This window comes from Corythoichthys intestinalis, chromosome 16 (genome assembly GCF_030265065.1).
Source record: "Corythoichthys intestinalis isolate RoL2023-P3 chromosome 16, ASM3026506v1, whole genome shotgun sequence".
Classification (NCBI taxonomy): domain Eukaryota; kingdom Metazoa; phylum Chordata; class Actinopteri; order Syngnathiformes; family Syngnathidae; genus Corythoichthys; species Corythoichthys intestinalis.
Genome location: NC_080410.1, coordinates 17797746 through 17815967, shown reverse-complemented (window position 1 = coordinate 17815967; position 18222 = coordinate 17797746). Strand labels below are relative to the sequence as shown.

The following is an 18222-nucleotide window of genomic DNA, read 5'->3' as shown; positions in this document are numbered from 1 at the left end:
CTGTTAGCACTGTTAGCATGCTCATTGCTAAATAACCCTACACCATTGCAAATGAGGTGATACTGTGAGCAGCGAAAATAAAAACTACTTCTGTCCAAAGACACTCTTGTCCAAAGACACTTTCCCCCCCCCCCCTTCTATTCAGTTTTGGGTTTTTTTCGGTCAATTTTTTGGGCATATTGTCCTCATGAGTTAATGCTTCTAATCAATTTGATTTTTTTTTATTATTTACTGATTTTATTACATTTTATTTTTCAGTATCAAATGGTCAAAAATGTACCTTGAGTGTATTTTTACAATTTGGATGTGACTTTTTTTTTAATTCAGGCAAATTGATGCCCGTTAAGTCTTTTCTGTTACAAACAAAACAATGTTAATAAAGTTATACTTTATTCTAAGTTCATTTATATTACTGTTTTTTCTTAAGTAGAAAAAAAGGACACAATGTTAGGCAAATGCGTAATATAATAATAATTTTATAGACAATTGATACTATTTACAGTGGCGGCAGAGAGCTTGGGGGCGGCGCAAAATATTTACGTCTTCCTTGGGGGGGCGTACCATAAAATAATTGAGAAGCACTGATACATAATATTTAATCAAAGTATCTTTTTTTTTTTTTTTTTTTTTTTTTTTTTTTTTTTTTTTTTTTTTTTTGGAAAAGTGCTTGTTTAGCCAAGCTAAGGTGTGCGTCAGCTTAATCGGTGTATCTAGAAATTGTGTTGTTTAAAGGTTATTAAAGGCTATTCAAACTTTTTAAAGCTAGTTTATCCCTCCCGGTTTAAATGTCTAGCACCCTCCGTAGCAGCCAATGAGTTAATGCGTGCACCGCTAATAACAGGATAAGTATATTTGGATTGTCCATTAACACTATTCATACAGTGGGGAGAACAAGTATTTGATACACTGCCAATGGGTTTTCCCATTGGCAGTGTATCAAATACTTGTTCTCCCCACTGTATGTCTTGAATTTACACTCAGCAAGATTCTAACTGCGCTGTTTCATGACCTGACGTTCTCAGATTGCCTTTCTTTCAGTATGTGTATGCTCTTACATACACATCTCATTTTGGGACACAGCCGAAGGGCTATAGGATGAGCAAATTCTTGAATTTATTACTTTATGGCCTTTTTACGACTCGGCATCCTTGTAGCACAATGTTTTAAGTGCTCAGGAGGACAGCACCCTTTAATGATTGACACTACAAAGACTACGTTTTTTGGAGGTTAAATGGTCAAATGCTTGAGACAAGCTAATCTGAGAACTCCACGAGTCCTTTAAAAAGCAGACACAACGGAGATACAGCTGCCTGTGCCAGTTCGACATGAAAATGCTCTGAAATAGACTTTTTCAATTCATGAAGCATCTTTTTCTTTATAGCATTCACTATTAACTCATCCATTTTCACCGGAAAAAGTCTTCAAGCCTGCATGACTGCATTCCACTCCATCAACCAAAAAAAAAAAGGATAATTAGTGTGGAAGCGAAGTTGCCATAGTGAAGGCCCACAGCCACAATACATTGTCAGCAACTGATTCTCAACAGACTGTGCTTATAAATTCAAACATGAACATGCATAAGGGGTGACAGTTGCTCAGGTGTTTGTGCAGTTGAGTGGTTACAGTGAAGAAAAGTATTACTATTATAGTATATTATTATTATATATTATAAGTTCTCCCACTTAGAAATCATGGAGGAGTCTGAAATTTTCATCGTAAGTGCAGCTGCAAATATGTATTTGAACACCTGTCTATCAGCTAGAATTCCGACCCAGAAAAACCTGTTAGACCACCTATTAAAAGTCCACCTCCACTCACTCACTCACTCACTCACTCACTCACTCACTCACTCACTCACTCACTCACTCACTCACTCACTCACTCACTCACTCACTCACTCACTCACTCACTCACTCACTCACTCACTCACTCACTCACTCACTCACTATCCTGGATCAAATGCACTTGTTTAAGGTCGATAGCTGCATAAAGACACCTGTCCACCCCATACAATCAGTAAGACTCAAACTTGTAACATGGCCACGACCAGAAAACGTCGGAGAAAAAATGGTACACCTCCACAAGGCTGGAAAGGGTTAAGAACCAATTACCAAACAGCTTTTTGGAAAAAAGGTCCACTGTTAGAGCAATCATTAGAGAATGGAAGAAACTAAACATGATGGTGAAGGAATTTAGTCCTCCCAGCCCAAACCCCACGGGGATGCCGGCAACAGAACGGAAATGTGCTCCGCCGCTCGACGCCCCCGAAGAGCCAGGCCAGGAGGAAGCTAAACTCTGCGCGTTCCTGTGTTAACCCTTTGCACACTGACTCCATGTTTCAAAAGCTTGAAGAACACTCGCCGAAAACAGGTTGACAATTTATTCATCGACAATGGTCAAAAACAAGGCAAAAACAGACGACGGAGGGACAATTCTGGATCCAAAACAAGGCTACATGTTTCCGAGCAGAAGAAATCTGTCTTATCTCAGTGTCCAGTCTTTTTGAAGTCTTTGCTGACGCGGGTCTTGTCGAAGGCGTTTCTGGGCGTTGCTTTTTGATCTTCCCCTTGTTGGCCGGTTTGAGGCGGCTTAGGTTCGTGCGCGGATTGGGACGCCCGCTATCAACTTTGCTGTCCGGGCTGGTTGTGCTTGTTTTAGGACAAAGCGCTTTGTCCTTGGAGTTTGCTGGGAGAGCAGATTTGCCAGAGTTGGTGCGTCACTCTTGTGATAAGACGGCATTGTGTATCTCTTCTATTTCTTCTCATTAAACTATGGTGTTCTATTTATTTTATATTAGTAGCGTAGTCCTACCGTAAATATGAAAATGATACTATTTCCTGATTAATTATATTACGTGTGTTAGAGTAATGCAAACACTTAGACGGTGTCATATGTATGTGTTAGACTATGTATGTGTTAGACTAATGCAGACAATTATATGGTGTGTGCGATGACGATATCGTTTCTCCTTCAATGGTCAATCTCAATCGGAGTGGAGACCCATGTAAGATATCCCCTCTTGGGGTCTCAATGATCCTAAAAAAGGTGATGAATCAGCCCAGAACTCCACGACAGGAGGTCAATGACCTGAAAAGCGCTTGGACCACCGTTTCCAAGGTTTCTGTTGGTGATACACTAAGACGTCATGGTTTTAAATAGGGATGTCACGATCCAGCTTTTTGCACTTCCGATCCGATACCGATATTGTTTTGCACTTCCGATCCGATACCGATACTGGCTAATACCGACACCGGCCTATCTGAGCATGTGTTAAAGTTTAAAGGCTCGAGCGTATGACGTGGCACTCGCGAGGTTTCCGCCCCTATCGCCATGTTGGAAGCAGGAAGTTCGATGTCAGAACTCCGGGAAACATATACAGTGAGGCATTTCGACTCAGGTCGCTCTTTAAAAATGATTGGAAATTATTGTTCGGTGAAGAATTGCAACAACCGATCGAATTGAAAGGAGAATGTACAGCTCGACGGAACACCATTGAGTTTCTTCTGGATCCCTACATGGAGAAAAGGCGAGGGAGAGCTCATATCTGAACTTGCCAAACGTCAAAGAATGGCATGGGTGGCCTCGATCAGAAGGAAGGGCATAACATTTGATTCTCCAGTTACACACAGAGTTTGCTCTAAGCACTTCCACTCCGGTAAGTTAATTTCGTTTGTCTACGCAAATTTCAGTAACTTTATGCCCTAAGTCGGCCTGTTGTTATCTATAGACCCCACTCACATGACGTCATAACAACGCCTCCGCGCCATATTGTCCGTCAACTCGTCGTGTTTACGCATTACCACTACGTAAATTCCTCCTATTATGGCGTGTTTTTCTGCTCGTTAACTTTAATAATCAAAATGGTGAAGGCGCGTGCGGCGGTTGGTTGCTGTAACAGAGAAGATAGACGGAGAGACTTGAAGTTCTACCCGAGAGAGACCCGGAGAGGAGAGCTAGATGGACTGCTGCAATTCGACGAGAAAACTGGGCACCAAACGATCACCACAGATTATGTAGGTAGTCATTTTATATCTGGTAAGATGCATTTAATATATATTTAGAGGGTTTTGGGCTGACAACCACAATTAAGATCATTGCGAGGCTAATCGGCGACAACATACAGTTTCAAATTCAAGATGCTTATTTCTTCCACCATCATTATTTTTCAAATAATATTTAGCTAGTACCAAGTGAAAGAAGCTGGCCTCATCTACGGATCATCAGTTAAACAGGTGTGTCCAAACCTTTTGCAAAGGGGGCCAGATTTGGCGTGGTAAAAATGCGGGGGGCTATCTTGGCTGATTTACATACAACAATATATTTAAACACATTTTAGCAAGCCCTTCTGTGTGTCACATTTGCTTTATTATTATTATTTTTTTAAATTCATAATTTCAACAATCTCGTCTTTGTGGCGTTCTCCTTCGACACTCGGGCTCTTGCGAAATACTGCTGCTGTGAAATTAAACTAGCTTCAAGTTGCTTTAATTTCTCGCTGCCTATCTTCCCTGTAATGTTGTACATGTTAGCGTGTCTTGGTTGGTAATATCGCGTCACATCGAACTCTTTAAAAACAGCGACTGTCTCTTTGCAAATGAGGCAGACACAGTTGTTGCGTATTTTATCGAAGAAATAGTCCATTATCCACCTATCCTTGAAGCGTCGGCCATCGCAGTCAACTTTTTTTTTTTTTTTTATTGATTGTCGCCATTTTAGAAAATTGGAAGTAAAGGGTCACACGGGGGTAATGTTGCTTAGAGTGCTGCTGTTAAAGTTTTTCAAACTTTCGTGAGAATACACTGAGTTTCTGTGGACAAGATAGTTGTAAATATCAGGGTAGCAGATGTCAGGCAGAGACGGCGAAGACAGCGGGTCGAAAAATATCGATTTAGGCATCAAATATGGATCTGGCGAATGGATCAACCGAAGCTTTTCCACATAACGCCTTTTATGCAACACATCCAATGAGTTTACAGTGTCTGAAAGCACCGGGACTTCCATGAATTGCACTATAAATTGCACGACAAACTGAAACCATTGAGAATACGGATAAACAATGACGGACAATATGGTGGCCGGATACAGCGACACGTCATTGTGTGACGTTGGTGAGTGGGGTCTATAGCTACAGCTAAACATCTAGCATGCATACATGTGTTTTGTCTTCATAAGACATAATTCCTATCGTTTCTAAATGAAAAAACTGTAACATGTTGCCGTGAGATAGTGGCAAAGAATTTGTACATAGGCTGCATTGTCTGCAACACATCTGTTTTCTAAAACATAGCATTGATTTGTCACTTAACTATCACAGCTCAGCACAGCACAACTTCAGATGTTCATGACAATGAAAATGTAAACACACATTGCCTACCTTTGCAAGAACGATGGTGTTGCCGTTTCACACAAACGTTAAAAAAATCATACATTGTGATTTCTGGATTTGTCTTTTTAGATTATCTCTCTCACAGTGAAAAAAAATCAGACTCCTCCATGATTTCTAAGTGGGAGAACTTGCAAAATAGCAGGGTGTTCAAATACTTGTTTATTTCACTGAATAGTTCAAATATAGCATTCTCATTCCTAATTACACCGTAAGCATCCATCTTTTTGTAACTCAAATAAAAAAAGAGTCAACGTGCCTACGTTGTTCTAGTTCAACATGTTTATTGAAATGCTGATAAACAGGTGTTGGTTCAGACAAACATGGTGACACCCATTGAAGAACAGACCCAGGCAGAGGTAAAGATTGTCCCACTCACACTGTTTGGCACCAGCTCGTAACTACCATTCATTCTGCAAACTACATGGCACATCTTTTATTCCATCACTTTGTTCTAAGTCAAGCACAGGAATCATTACTATTTTAGAAAAATACATGGGGAATTGCTTAGAGACGCATTATTACACAACACGTTCCCAGGTTTTGAACACTCTTTCGTTTAAATGACATCGATACTAGTCTTACCCACCAACCTACTCTCTTGGACCAATGTGACTGTGGATGTCAATAATGATTCCAGGACATGTTTTCCAGTTCTATTTCCACCCTGAGTATTGACATATAATATAAACCAAATACATTTTGGACTGTGGTAATAAACTCCCGATACTATTATCATCCTGAACCCTTATGCAAGGCACTTCACACATTCACCTGCTCTTACTGATCTATTCAGTGCGTGAAATACTGTACTGTGGTCCACTTTACGAGATGGATGAACATAAAATACATTTGGTATTTTACTACAATCAAATGAAATATTTTTTTAGCTGTAAACAGGCCTCGTTCTGCATTTTATGAACACGCAGCAGATGTGGGATTGGTCTGAAAGTGCATTAACGCTTTCAGCGCCATTGACGACGATAGACGGCCAATCAGTTTGATGTCTACCAGTGACAAACTCATGTAAATTCACAGCAGGAGGACGAAAATAGCCACGTGATTGGACGGCTATCATCGTAAATGACACTAAAAGAGTTAATATGGAAAGCCCTTTGAATTTTTTTTTTTTTAATATTCTTGAAATGCAGTTTAACGTCCATTAGCTAGTACATTCTTACAAAGAGCGTAGTAGTACATGGACCTCAAGCTGGATGTCAAAGATATATAAAAAAAAAAAAAAAAAAATGTCCTGAATTTACATTTAAAAGCATTGAGGGAATACAAAAGTACATCAAAATAGTAATAATAATAAAAACTAAATCTAAAAAAATTATATTTAAAAAATATAAATAAAAATGAGAAAATCTTTAATTTAAAAAATTAATTAAAAACAAAAATAAATAGAAGAAAATATGGAAAACTATTTTTAAAACATTTTAAATATTTTTTAAATATAGAAAAAAGAACAAAGAATTCATTAATAAATTGCTCCTTACATATTTATTTATAATAATAAGTTTCTTTTAATTTTAGAATTATTTACAATTATTTTGCTGAAATTTTCAATTCAATTTTCTACATTTTTTTTTTTTTTTTTTTTATAAATTATTATTATTATTAATGTATGTTTGTATTCCTCTAATGCAGTGTTGTTTTTGGCAGCCCTTTCAATTTTCGTCTTAGTCTTTTGGACGATAATACTTAATAGTCTTAGTCCTATTTTAGTCATTTCAAAATGACTGTGTTTGTCATCGTCTAGTTTTTGTTGACGAAAACTCAAGACTAATTTAATCTAGTTTTAGTCCACGTTTACGCATTGTCTATAAAATTTGAAAGTTGCACTCCAAAAATAAATAAATAAATAAAAAGATTTCCGATTATTTCGAATGAACATTGACAGACGAGCACATAATGTATCATCTACAAGCATCTACAAATCTATCACGTGATGATACACATTCAGCAGGAAAACAGTCAATTATTTTCAATTAATTATTCCCACCTGGCTGCCAAGAACTGTAAGTAAAAAAATAAACGTCCAAGAGTATTAAGAGGACGCTGGCTGTTAGCAATAGCCTAATTCTAACGCAAACGTGAATGCTATGCTAACGCTACGAGTTACATTGAGTGTGTGATGATCACTCAGCACAGACCTTTAAAGGCTTAAGCAACCTTGCATATTCTCTCTTGCCAAGATAAGAAGACAAGTCATCCTGTATGAGTCTCAAAACAAGCAATGGGTAGACTGGCGAGAACACTAGTAGGTGAGTTGGGGGCCCGCTGCACGTCACATGAGTGGCACAACTAGACACTGCTACGATGCAGGCTAACTACAAATAAATGTCACACGTGACGGAAACTATGGCGCATTTTCGTCTCGTTCGTCAGACGAAAAGTGGCGTTTGTGTCGTTTTAGTCACCCGAAACACGTTTTTAACTCGTCATCGTCTTGTCACGTCATGAAAAAATTGTTCGTCGGCGAAATATTTTCATTATAGTCGTCGTGGACGAAAACAACACTGCTCTAATGCTTTAAGAATTTTTGTTAAATGTAAATTCGTGCATTGAGAGGTTAAAGCTTTCCATGCATTAAAGCTAAGCAAAGACTTTCAAGGCAAAAGGCGCAAGCAAGGCAAATCAATTGCAACCTAAAATGTGAGTGCAGAAATAGATCACATTTAAAAACTTTTTTTTTTAAATGAAACAAAACATACACTGAACAGATAAATGTCACCAGTGCAGGATATGAGCATCCCTCCAGGAAATACTTTTGTTTGAACCCCCCAACAGCTGTACTTTACAAATACAAAATGAATCCCAAAACGAAAGGACAGGAAGTCATCTGAAGCAAACACTTTAGCTACAACATTCCCAAATACACAGCTGGTCCAAGCACTAACAGAACGCTTAGTCTTAAAAATCACATTTTGTCGTAGTACAACTTGATAATACAAAACCTATGAAGGAGAATGTCAAAAGTGCTACAAACGTTCATACGAGGGTTTAAACGTTCACATTTTTTGTTAAAATGCCCCTTTCAGAAATACACTACGAGACTGCGATGACCTGTTTTGACCAAAATACTACACCGGGCAAGAAATGTACACAGTTGCCTAGTAAGTAAATGAGGAGACGGTGTTAAATTCCTTAAAGGTACAAAAGCGATGTACAATTAAAGCTTGTTATCAGGGTAATCTAAAAGAGCATCTAAGAATTGTTATTGATTCGTTAACATACGTTCCTTTAATTTTTGTGAGCAGTATACAAATGAATTTGAAAATTTTGTGTAATACTTTTTTAAATAATGTCTTTAATCTGAAGCTCATTCCCTAAATACTCTACTTAGGGCTGGGCGATAATGCCTCAAAATAAAATCTCTGATTTTTTCACTAAATTTGATTTATACACCCCACACAAAGGAGGACAACAAGAACAAAAAAACAGAGAGGATGCAAAAAAAAAAGTTTAAGACTTTATAGTACAGATGTGACCGAAAATTCCGCGCCGAAAACTTTCGTCCGAAAATAGCTAAAATTATATTTTCGGTTTTCAGTTAAAAGACCGAAAATTTACCACCAAATACTCTGAAGAACCTTGTCCTTGTGTGATGACGTCCTCAAAACGAGAGGCAAAACAACTGGCTCACAGACAACATTCCGCGGTTTGGAAGTATTTTGAGGGATGAAAGAAATATCTAAATTATTAAATGCAGGAAAAAATATGATAAATTTGCTTCATTGCTGGTACACGCGTGTTCTGAAGTTGCTTTCCAATGATGTCCCGCGCCACATCGAGTACAGTGCAATTGAGGCCGTGTGTGAGAATTAGAATTTAATCACGCGAACAGTGTACAAGTAGTATTTAAATGCATATACGTCCATTTGCGGTGGCATGGACTTCACTATCAATTGACGAGACAGCTCTTACCGACATTGCGCCACGGTTTCCCAGGCAGAACGTCGTGGCAGATTTCACTGTGATAAACTCAAACACACGCTGCGTTCTAACGCCAGATTTAGGTGGAAACGGGACTAAAGTTTTAGTGCATACAAGCAGGCAGGAGTTTCTCACGAGTGATTTGGTTGAAGATTCAAGGCAATTAAATAGCACCATGCCTGCACTTTGAAACGTAAAAAAAATAAATGAATAGAAATAACTTTAGCTTGAAATATTTACGTAAAATGAATGATAACGTTTTTTTTTTTTTTTTTTTTTTTTTTTTTGCTTTTAACCAAGAATCTAGACTGTTTTACATTCATATCTATAGAAATTCCGGGATTTACACATTTATTTACAAAAAAAATTTTATTCACAAAGCTCTTTGTTTTGTGATGGTCGCCATGTTGGATGTTGTATCCATACACAATAGCGTAACTTTACATTCAAATAGTCAGGTAATTTTCAGCCAACTGCCCGATTTTTGGGAATAAAACTAGTAATTTAGACATTTCTGCGTCCATACAAAAAAAAAGTTTTATTTTATGTAACATTCCAATTGAAAAACAACAAGGGCCAGATAGCCGGCAAGACGTGCTGAGGCAATAGTAACATCGGAATTCAACCTAAATAAGTTGTGATTGTATATAGAAAAATGCTATATTTGCTTTTGTTTAGTAGAATTAAGATGATTCTGCATGCTTTCCCCAAGTATTTTCTGATGTGAAAATTGAGTGGTTTATTACCTGTTGAAAACATGTCAAAATTGCATAAAATAAAAAAGGCAAAAATTAGGTCGCTATTTCGGGCAAAAACTTTTGGGCATTGGAATTGGATATCAATCCTTGTCAATGGTAAGGCAATGAGTTATATACTGTGACATAGTGTGGCCTACATGATCCAAAATTTGATGTAAATTCCAGGTCTTTGTGGGTTTAATTTTAAAAAATTAAAATCACTTGTCCTATTTAAAGGCTTAAAAAAAAAACTAAAATGAAGTTTAAAATTGCCAACCTTAAACTTTTTTAATACATTTTCTCTCCCACTATTTGTGCTGTCAGCCCTCAAATGCAAAGTAATAACTTCACAAAGAAACAAACTCTTTCTCACAAAATATTCAAATTTAATAATGGGTTGCTAGATTTCCTTTAGGCAAAAAAATAAATAAATAAAAAATAAAAACATAACAAAAAAATAGTTGTCTTTTGAATCATCCGCAATAAATAAATCAAATTCATAAAATCAGTTTATTGCCCAGCCCTAATTCTACTACTCAAAGTACGATCTCACGTAATATTACTACAACTGTTAATACATACTTAAGTGACTTACTTATGTGTGTCAATATCAAGTCAGAATGCTACATTTAAAATTTCAGGAAAGAATGTCCAGTTTGAAATTGAGATGTGAGCTGAATACTGGATGGATATTATTTATGAATACTCATAATTGGACATCTAACATTGTCAATGACACCAAAAGATAACGGATGTATATACTAGAGATAGACCGATTATCGGCTGGGCCATTTATTGGTGCCGATATTTGGAAATTTGACGTACAGTTGTAGCATTACTTACGAACGTCTCTACATACAGAATTTTCAGGTTAAGACATGCCTCAACAGGAAAATATTGCCTCTTGTCACGAAACAAATTTCAGGATACGAAAGGCAAAAATACAGAATGGCTGGTACTCACAGCTCGCAGAGTTTACTGAACGTAATATACTTATAGCTGCTCTGCCATTGGCTATTGCCTAGCATTATTGGCATCCAATTGGCTAAGAGGGACCTCTACTGTATGTGTATGTGTGTATCCCAGTGTCCTTTTCATTCGCCCCTCGTGTTCCGACAGTTTTACATGAGTGTATTCACTTTTATCCCTCACTTTATTCTTGGTTTTTTACATTTTGAACAAGCCTAATTTTATCTTTACTGTGCAATAACCTAATTGTAACATATATTTGTTGCATGTTTTGATGCATTTTATGCATTATAAAAGATTTACGTATGTCTGAATTTTGAGGGGTTCGGAACAGATTAGGGCATTTACATGAAAAACTAATCTCAATTTAAAGAATTTTCAAGTTAAGAAACTGCTTCCAGAACCAATTAATTTCATAAGTAGAGGTACCACTGTATATAGCAGGGGTCAGGAACCGATAGTTCGCGAGTCAGATCTGGCTCTTTTGATGGCTGCATCTGGCTCGCAGACAAATCTTTAATTATTAATTTAAAAAAAATTTTTTTTTTTTTTTTTTTTAAGTTTTCTTATAGCAGACGGGACTTTTGCAGTGTATGTTAACTTTTTTAATGCTCTTACAACACTCGTGCATTTTGCACTAGATATCATCAAAGAGCGACCTAGATGTGCAACGTTAGATCCCCCAAGTCCCATGCCATTGGCTGCGTGAGCCCAGGGTGATCATGGGACACGTAGTCCGTATACTACAACCGGCAACTTGAAAGCCGGTCCGCAGTAATTTTCGTGGGAAAGTGGCAAATATACATATCATTGTGTCTATCTATATTTTTATTTATCTATCAATCGCATTGGCAATGCAGATGAGGCAGAGACACCGTTCAAGTGGGGTCGCCGTATTTTGCTGTCGAAGATAGTGGCCGATGTGCACATGTACGTCAAGTAAACTTCGCTGGTTTTTAGTTTTGTTTTCCGGGTTTGTCAGCTAATTTTAGAAAGCCTTTTGAGAAGATGGCTAAAAGAAAAAAAGGCGAGGAGTATCGTACTTTTCAGCAGGAACGGACAGAGGAATTTGCTTTAGTGGAGAGTTTTTGACGACTTTTCGGATAAAGACAATATAATTAAACGGATAAAAGACATGCCTCTGCCGGCAAGAACTGTTCACTATCTGATGAACAAATGATGTCAAATCAAATTGAGGCAACGCAAGTGAAGGACATAAATGTGTTTTTTTTCCTCTCGCTTTGAATGAGACAACAGACGTAAGCAATTTATCCCAGTTTAGCGTGATTGCAAGGTTTTGACTATGAAAGGGACAACAAGAGGGGAGGATTTATTCAAGTCCTTCACTGAATTCGCTAAAGAAAAAAAAATCTACCGATGGATAAACTTGTTTCGGTGTGCACTGATGGTGCTCCGTGCATGGTGGGGAAAAGCAGGATTCGTGGTGCGTCGCGAACATGAAAAGAGACGCATCCTAAGTTTCTCAATGCCTGCATGAAGCTTAACCCCACCAAGTATCAACCAGACTACAAAGCCATCAGCAAAACCATGCAGCACCAGAAGTCGCATTAATAGTAAGAAATACTCATCATTGATTAGCAACAGCATAACAATGATATTAAAAAGAATTCAGAGACTTAGGCTAGGTTCATACTACAGGTCTTAATGCACAAATCCGATTTTTTGTCATATCTGTTTTTTTGGCGTGCCCGTTCAGACTGCCTTTGTCCATTGAGACCATTCAAGTATTTCGCATGCGCACTAATTCGCAGTCCTACACGCGCTGAGCAAGACGACCCGCATGCGGAGGAGCATCAAAACAAATGACCACACATGCTGGCTGTCATCCGTCATTCCAGGGATATCATATTTTGCTTTTTAAAAATAGGACACAAATAACAGACATAAATAATCCCAGTTTAGGCTTATATTCAAAGTATATGGATCGATAGCATGCACACACTGTCCGTGCATGTCACACGCACATACGGGCAGTTTGCCACGACTCTCGGCCGTGTAAGCAATGTTGAAATATTGCTTATATGGAGCAGACAGAAAACTGATCATTCTCAGCCTTATCCTCAACCCATTTTTATTTTTTTTATGACTGTTGTCAAGTCCGACCCTTCCTTAAAAGCCGTGTTCAAGGCAAGCTAGGCGCTAATGACGCACAGCTGCACCGCTACCGTAGCGTCTCTCTCGCTTTTTGATGACTTAATTTCTGTATGAATTCCGATTGAGAGACTGGACAGTACAGACCGCCGCGACTCTGGAAAATGTGGCCCAGATTGGATTTGAAACACATACGAAAGTGACCCAGATCGGATTTGAAATGGTCCAGTTCTATGCAACTTGTCACGTTCAGACCGTCAAGTTAATGCCTCACTCGAGTCGGAAAAAGACGAAAAAATCGTATTCGTGCATTAAGACCTGTAGTATGAACGTAGCTTTACTGTCTCTCTCAGCCAAAAAGGTTCCCGACTCCTGGTATATTGGTATCGGCCTATGTTATTTAATCTGACCGGCCGATACGAAAAAAAATCCATTTAAAACTGGGTTATTTCAGCACAGATGCGGCCACGCCTTTTTCTCCTGCACTAGTATTCACCCCGTCCTCTGATTGGTCAAATGGTAATGGTAAATGGAGTCACACCTTTAGTGCACCTTTCCACAGCCCTCAAAGCGCTTCACACTATATCCTCATCTTGCTACTGGTGACGCAGTACCAAGAACAACGTTGGGTTTAGTAACTTGCTGAAGGATACTTAGACGAGGTCATCAGGACAGAAAATTGAACCCACAACCTCTGGCTTGAGGAACGACAACCACTGAACCACGCCACCCCCTATTTAGCTATTATTTTCTATTCGTGTAATTTAATAAACATGCTTTAGGAATTCCAATGAAGTTCAGTGTTTGCATTATTCCATTTTTTCACACCAATTTTTACACTTTTACAGCAAATGAATATCGGCTCCAAAAATCTGTAATCGGCCCCTCTAACTGCTAATAATCGGTATCGGTCCTGAAAAACCCATATCGGTCGAACTCTAGTATATACTTGTCAATGGCAGACTGAGTTAAACCATGAAATTAAAAACTTTTAAAAAAGTGACATTTACGTGTGTCAAATGATTTAACCCTGCATGCGTTTCTAGGTCCAACTTGCGTGATGGAAAATATAAAATATATGCAATACCAAGAGGCTACAGATATGCGTGGAAAGACCAACACATACACACAGTTCAAATATATATCTAAGCACACATTCGACTATTCGCACCCTGTTTGCCTGTCGAATATTGACCCAGAAAAATGAGAGAATTGAGAAGACTTCAAACTGCACGTGGGAATACAGCTATATGTCAGCTTTGCACCTGCTTTCCTCATCACAAACCTGACCTGCAGTAGATAGGAAGTCCGCATACCTCTGATTAAGGGCAGACTTTTGTTAGGTTCGGATAAATATTTCCTTCTCCAGATTGTGAAAACCTAAAGAAAGAGTCCAATCACCAAATGTGTCATACATGGCAAATGGAGAGACAGACTTTGAAAATCAACTAAACAGAGGAAAATTGACATTTTGATTCTAGTATTGGCCATAAGGTCATTGCTTAAGTTAACACTTTTAAATAGATCATATATACAAAACAGGATGTCACCACGCTTTGATACCCGGAATGCTAATCTTTACCTAATTCCTTCCAAATGCACTCAATATTTAGTTTAGCAGTAACACTGGGCTTGTAAGCTTCTTTCAGCGCCATTGACGATGATATACGTCCAATCCTGTGGCTCTTTTCATTCTTCTGCTGTGAATTTAAATGAGTTTGTCCCTTGTAGACATCCAGTCCAATTTTGTTCGCTGACAACCCTCCCAGTTCTAATGGAATGGACGGCTATCGCCATCAATGGCAGCCAGTGATTTATGAATGTAAATTTGGTGCTAACATAACTTTTGGTTATAGAACGAAAATGTAGTTGCAACAAAACAAACAGAAATTTTGAACAACTACATGTTGATTCTGCTACAACTACAAGCTACTTTTGCCCCAAATTTACTTCTACAACTAGTTAGATTTATTTATTTTTTATTTTTTTACAACTACCATTTTTTCCCCACTAAGTTACTTTTGCACCAAATTCACATCCATGAGAAATCTGGGTATAAATTCACTGTAAAAAAAAAAATAGCAGAACATAAAATTTCAAGTCAACCTATTTCACTTGCATTTGCAAGTTTTGATGGTAAACTTGTAAATGCAAATTAGTGCCAAAAACTCAAAATTTTAAGTAAGCAGAATTTGTTTAGTAATCAGAAGTCAAAATTTTAAGTCAATTGGAATTATGTTCAAGTACATATATATGAAGTTAACCCAAGCATGAATGGAATCTGGGTCTTCTCAATGACAGCGCAACGCGTAGACAAGTGGTCTTAAGGTGCTTTCAGACCGGATGCATTTTTCCTCGTCTCACAATGGTTTCCCAAAGTCAATGTAATCACGAGTTGCTGCGCGTCAGACAGCCTCGCAACTGCGAGTTCAACCAAATAAGCGTGCCCCGCTTGTCGCGCTTTCAAATTTGGCGCCGCAGAGAAAATGGCTGATTTGATCTTTCTTTGACAGATTTCAGCGACAAAGAAGAAGCAGCCTATCAAATATGACTTCTCATTCACGTGACCTTAGTTGCCGGAGCAGGTCTGGAAGCTTCCTCAACATCCAGTCAATAAAAGTCCAAAGAAAGAAGGAAAAGAAAAAAAAAAATAAGATTACGAGAATAGTCCAACTATTAGGAGATAAAAGTCACAATACTACGAGAATGAAGTCATACATTGTAATATTATGAGAGAAAACTCGTAATATTACAAAGATTAAGTCACATATTGTGAAATTTAAATGTTTAAAATCGTAATATTAATGGATTAAAGTCGTTTTCTTGCTTATTTCAATGTTATGTGAACCATTGTTTGGTTTCACGGGCTGAGACTTTACCAACGTAAGGTTTTTATCAACACAAAATTCCGTTGGGCTAATATTAGGAAATTGAAGCATAGACTTCACGATCAGTTGACCAGACAGCTCCTACAGACATTGCACCACGGTTTCCCGTAGGGGGCCGGGCCAGGTAGAACGTCGTACAGCTTTCACTGCTATAAACTCAAACACACGCTGCATTCAAATGCAGGATTTAGGTGGAAAAGGACGAAAGTTTTACTGCATACAAGAAGGCAGGAGTGTCTCAAGAGTGATTTGGCCGAGGATTAAAGGTAATTATTATATAAAATAGCACCATGCATGTACCTCAAAACGCGAAAAAAAATGAATAGGAAAAAAATTTGTGTAACTTTCGCTCGAAATATTTACGTAAAATGAATGATAACTTCCGTATTTTTTTCCCCCTGCTTTTAACCAAGAATCTAGACTGTTTTACATTCATATCTATAGAAATTTATTTATTTACACCAACTCTCAACTTAAAAAGCTCTTTGTATTGGGATGGGCGCCATGTTGTATCTATACACAATAGCGTAACTTTAGCTTGACATATTTATGTGAAATGAATGATAATTCCCCTTTTATTTTTGCTTTTAACCAAGAATCTAGACTGTTTTATGTTAATATCTACAGAAATTCAGGGATGTACGCATTTATTTACAAAAATTATCAACTTAAAAAGCTCTTTCTTTGTGATGGCCGCCATGGTGTACCTATACACAATAGCATAACTTTACACTCAAATGATCAAGTAATTTTCGGCCAACTGCCTTTTTTTTTTTTAGCAAAAAATGAGTAATTTAGAAATTTCTGCGTCCATACAATTTTTTTTTTTTCCCCCCGGATTTTACGTGTTTTATTTTATGTAACATTTCAATCTAAAAACGACGAGGGCCAGATAGCCTGCAAGACGTGGTGAGGCAATAGTAACATCGGAAATAAAAAATGAAACCTAAATAAGTTGTGATTGTAAATAGAAAAGGTTTTGCTTTTGTTGAGTAAAATTGGTTTATAAAATATTTGAATTTTAAAATATTTGAATTTTAAGTTTTTGGAAATAGCCCCCCCTACGGATCGGCCTCGAGCCCCATGTCCCGTCAACTGATAGTGAAGTCTATGATTGAAGTAAAATTAGGAGGAAAAAAAATTGTCAAATTATTCGTTATATAATTCATATGGAACTTGCGTGAACCAGAAGTTGTACGCGGGTACGCGGATTTCAACGGTTGCTGTGAACACAAAACAACATTTGGCAACGGGCGTAAGACGAGCGACGCGGTATCGCGCAACAAAACGCGTTCGGTCTGAACACAGCTTTTTACACAGTCTGACTTACTGAGCTATCGCCAGCGAACGCTTTTGAAGGCATCAGGAGACCAGGGCTAAGTTTACACAACTTGACATTTCACGTTAGTATAACTTGACATTTCAAGTTCTGCTTACTCAGAAATCAAGTTTTTGGATGATTTACGAATACTCATATTAACAAGTTACTGCCGAAAACATGAAAATTTGAGTTGCCCCTATTAAAATCTGAAGTTAGAACTACTTTTGGGATGCTTTCATGTTTACATTGTGGGTACTTCTCATCTCTTTTGTTCTTCGTGTATACAGTATGAAGCGTTGTTCCAGTGCGGGTAGTTTCGTAACCAGCAATGTAGTTGAGAAGTAAGACGGCAACAATCATCCACGAGATGTCCTCTGTCACTCTGGAAAGCACTTTGTGACGAGCCTGCTTCTTAACATCCTCCCAAAAGGACGCGTTCCGAGACAGGAACAAAATAAATCATCTACAAATCCAATTACAAGGAAGCTGAGGACGGTTTCCTTGTTGATTGCCAGGAAGACTCACCAAGGAAAATTAGGAGTGCGTTCTGGGTCTTTGAATAGGCCATCAATTCCAAAGCTCTCCTCCGAATGTTATCCTCATTGTTCTTCTACGTTCCCCTTTACCACGTTTGTCATCAACTGAACTGTGGTCCCTCACTTTTGGAACCCACAGGAAGCGGAGCTGACAGCAGTCTAGGAGGGGTTGGAGGGCTTCAGAGCATCCACTTGGGTCTCTAGGTCCGTAATCTGGAGAAACAACCTTATATTAATGCCTCTCAAGTCACTTGTTTTTAAGAGTGTGACAATATCTCGATACAGCGATATATCGCGATATTTTGCAACCCGATCGGTTACCAATATGTTCCCGCCA

General features: G+C 38.1%; 1 protein-coding gene across 4 annotated transcripts in view; it reads right to left on the bottom strand.

The window, feature by feature from the left end:
* Positions 1 to 5525: 5525 nt before the first annotated feature.
* LOC130931887 (neurabin-2-like) overlaps positions 5526 to 18222 on the bottom strand; it is a 76166-nt gene continuing 63469 nt past the window's right edge. For all 4 annotated transcript variants that reach the window (XM_057861072.1, XM_057861075.1, XM_057861073.1 and 1 more), the window contains exon 15: positions 5526 to 18098. In XM_057861072.1, the coding sequence (XP_057717055.1) occupies positions 18045 to 18098 (54 nt within the window). In that variant the 3' untranslated portion in view covers positions 5526 to 18044. The remainder of the gene's footprint in view (positions 18099 to 18222) is intronic.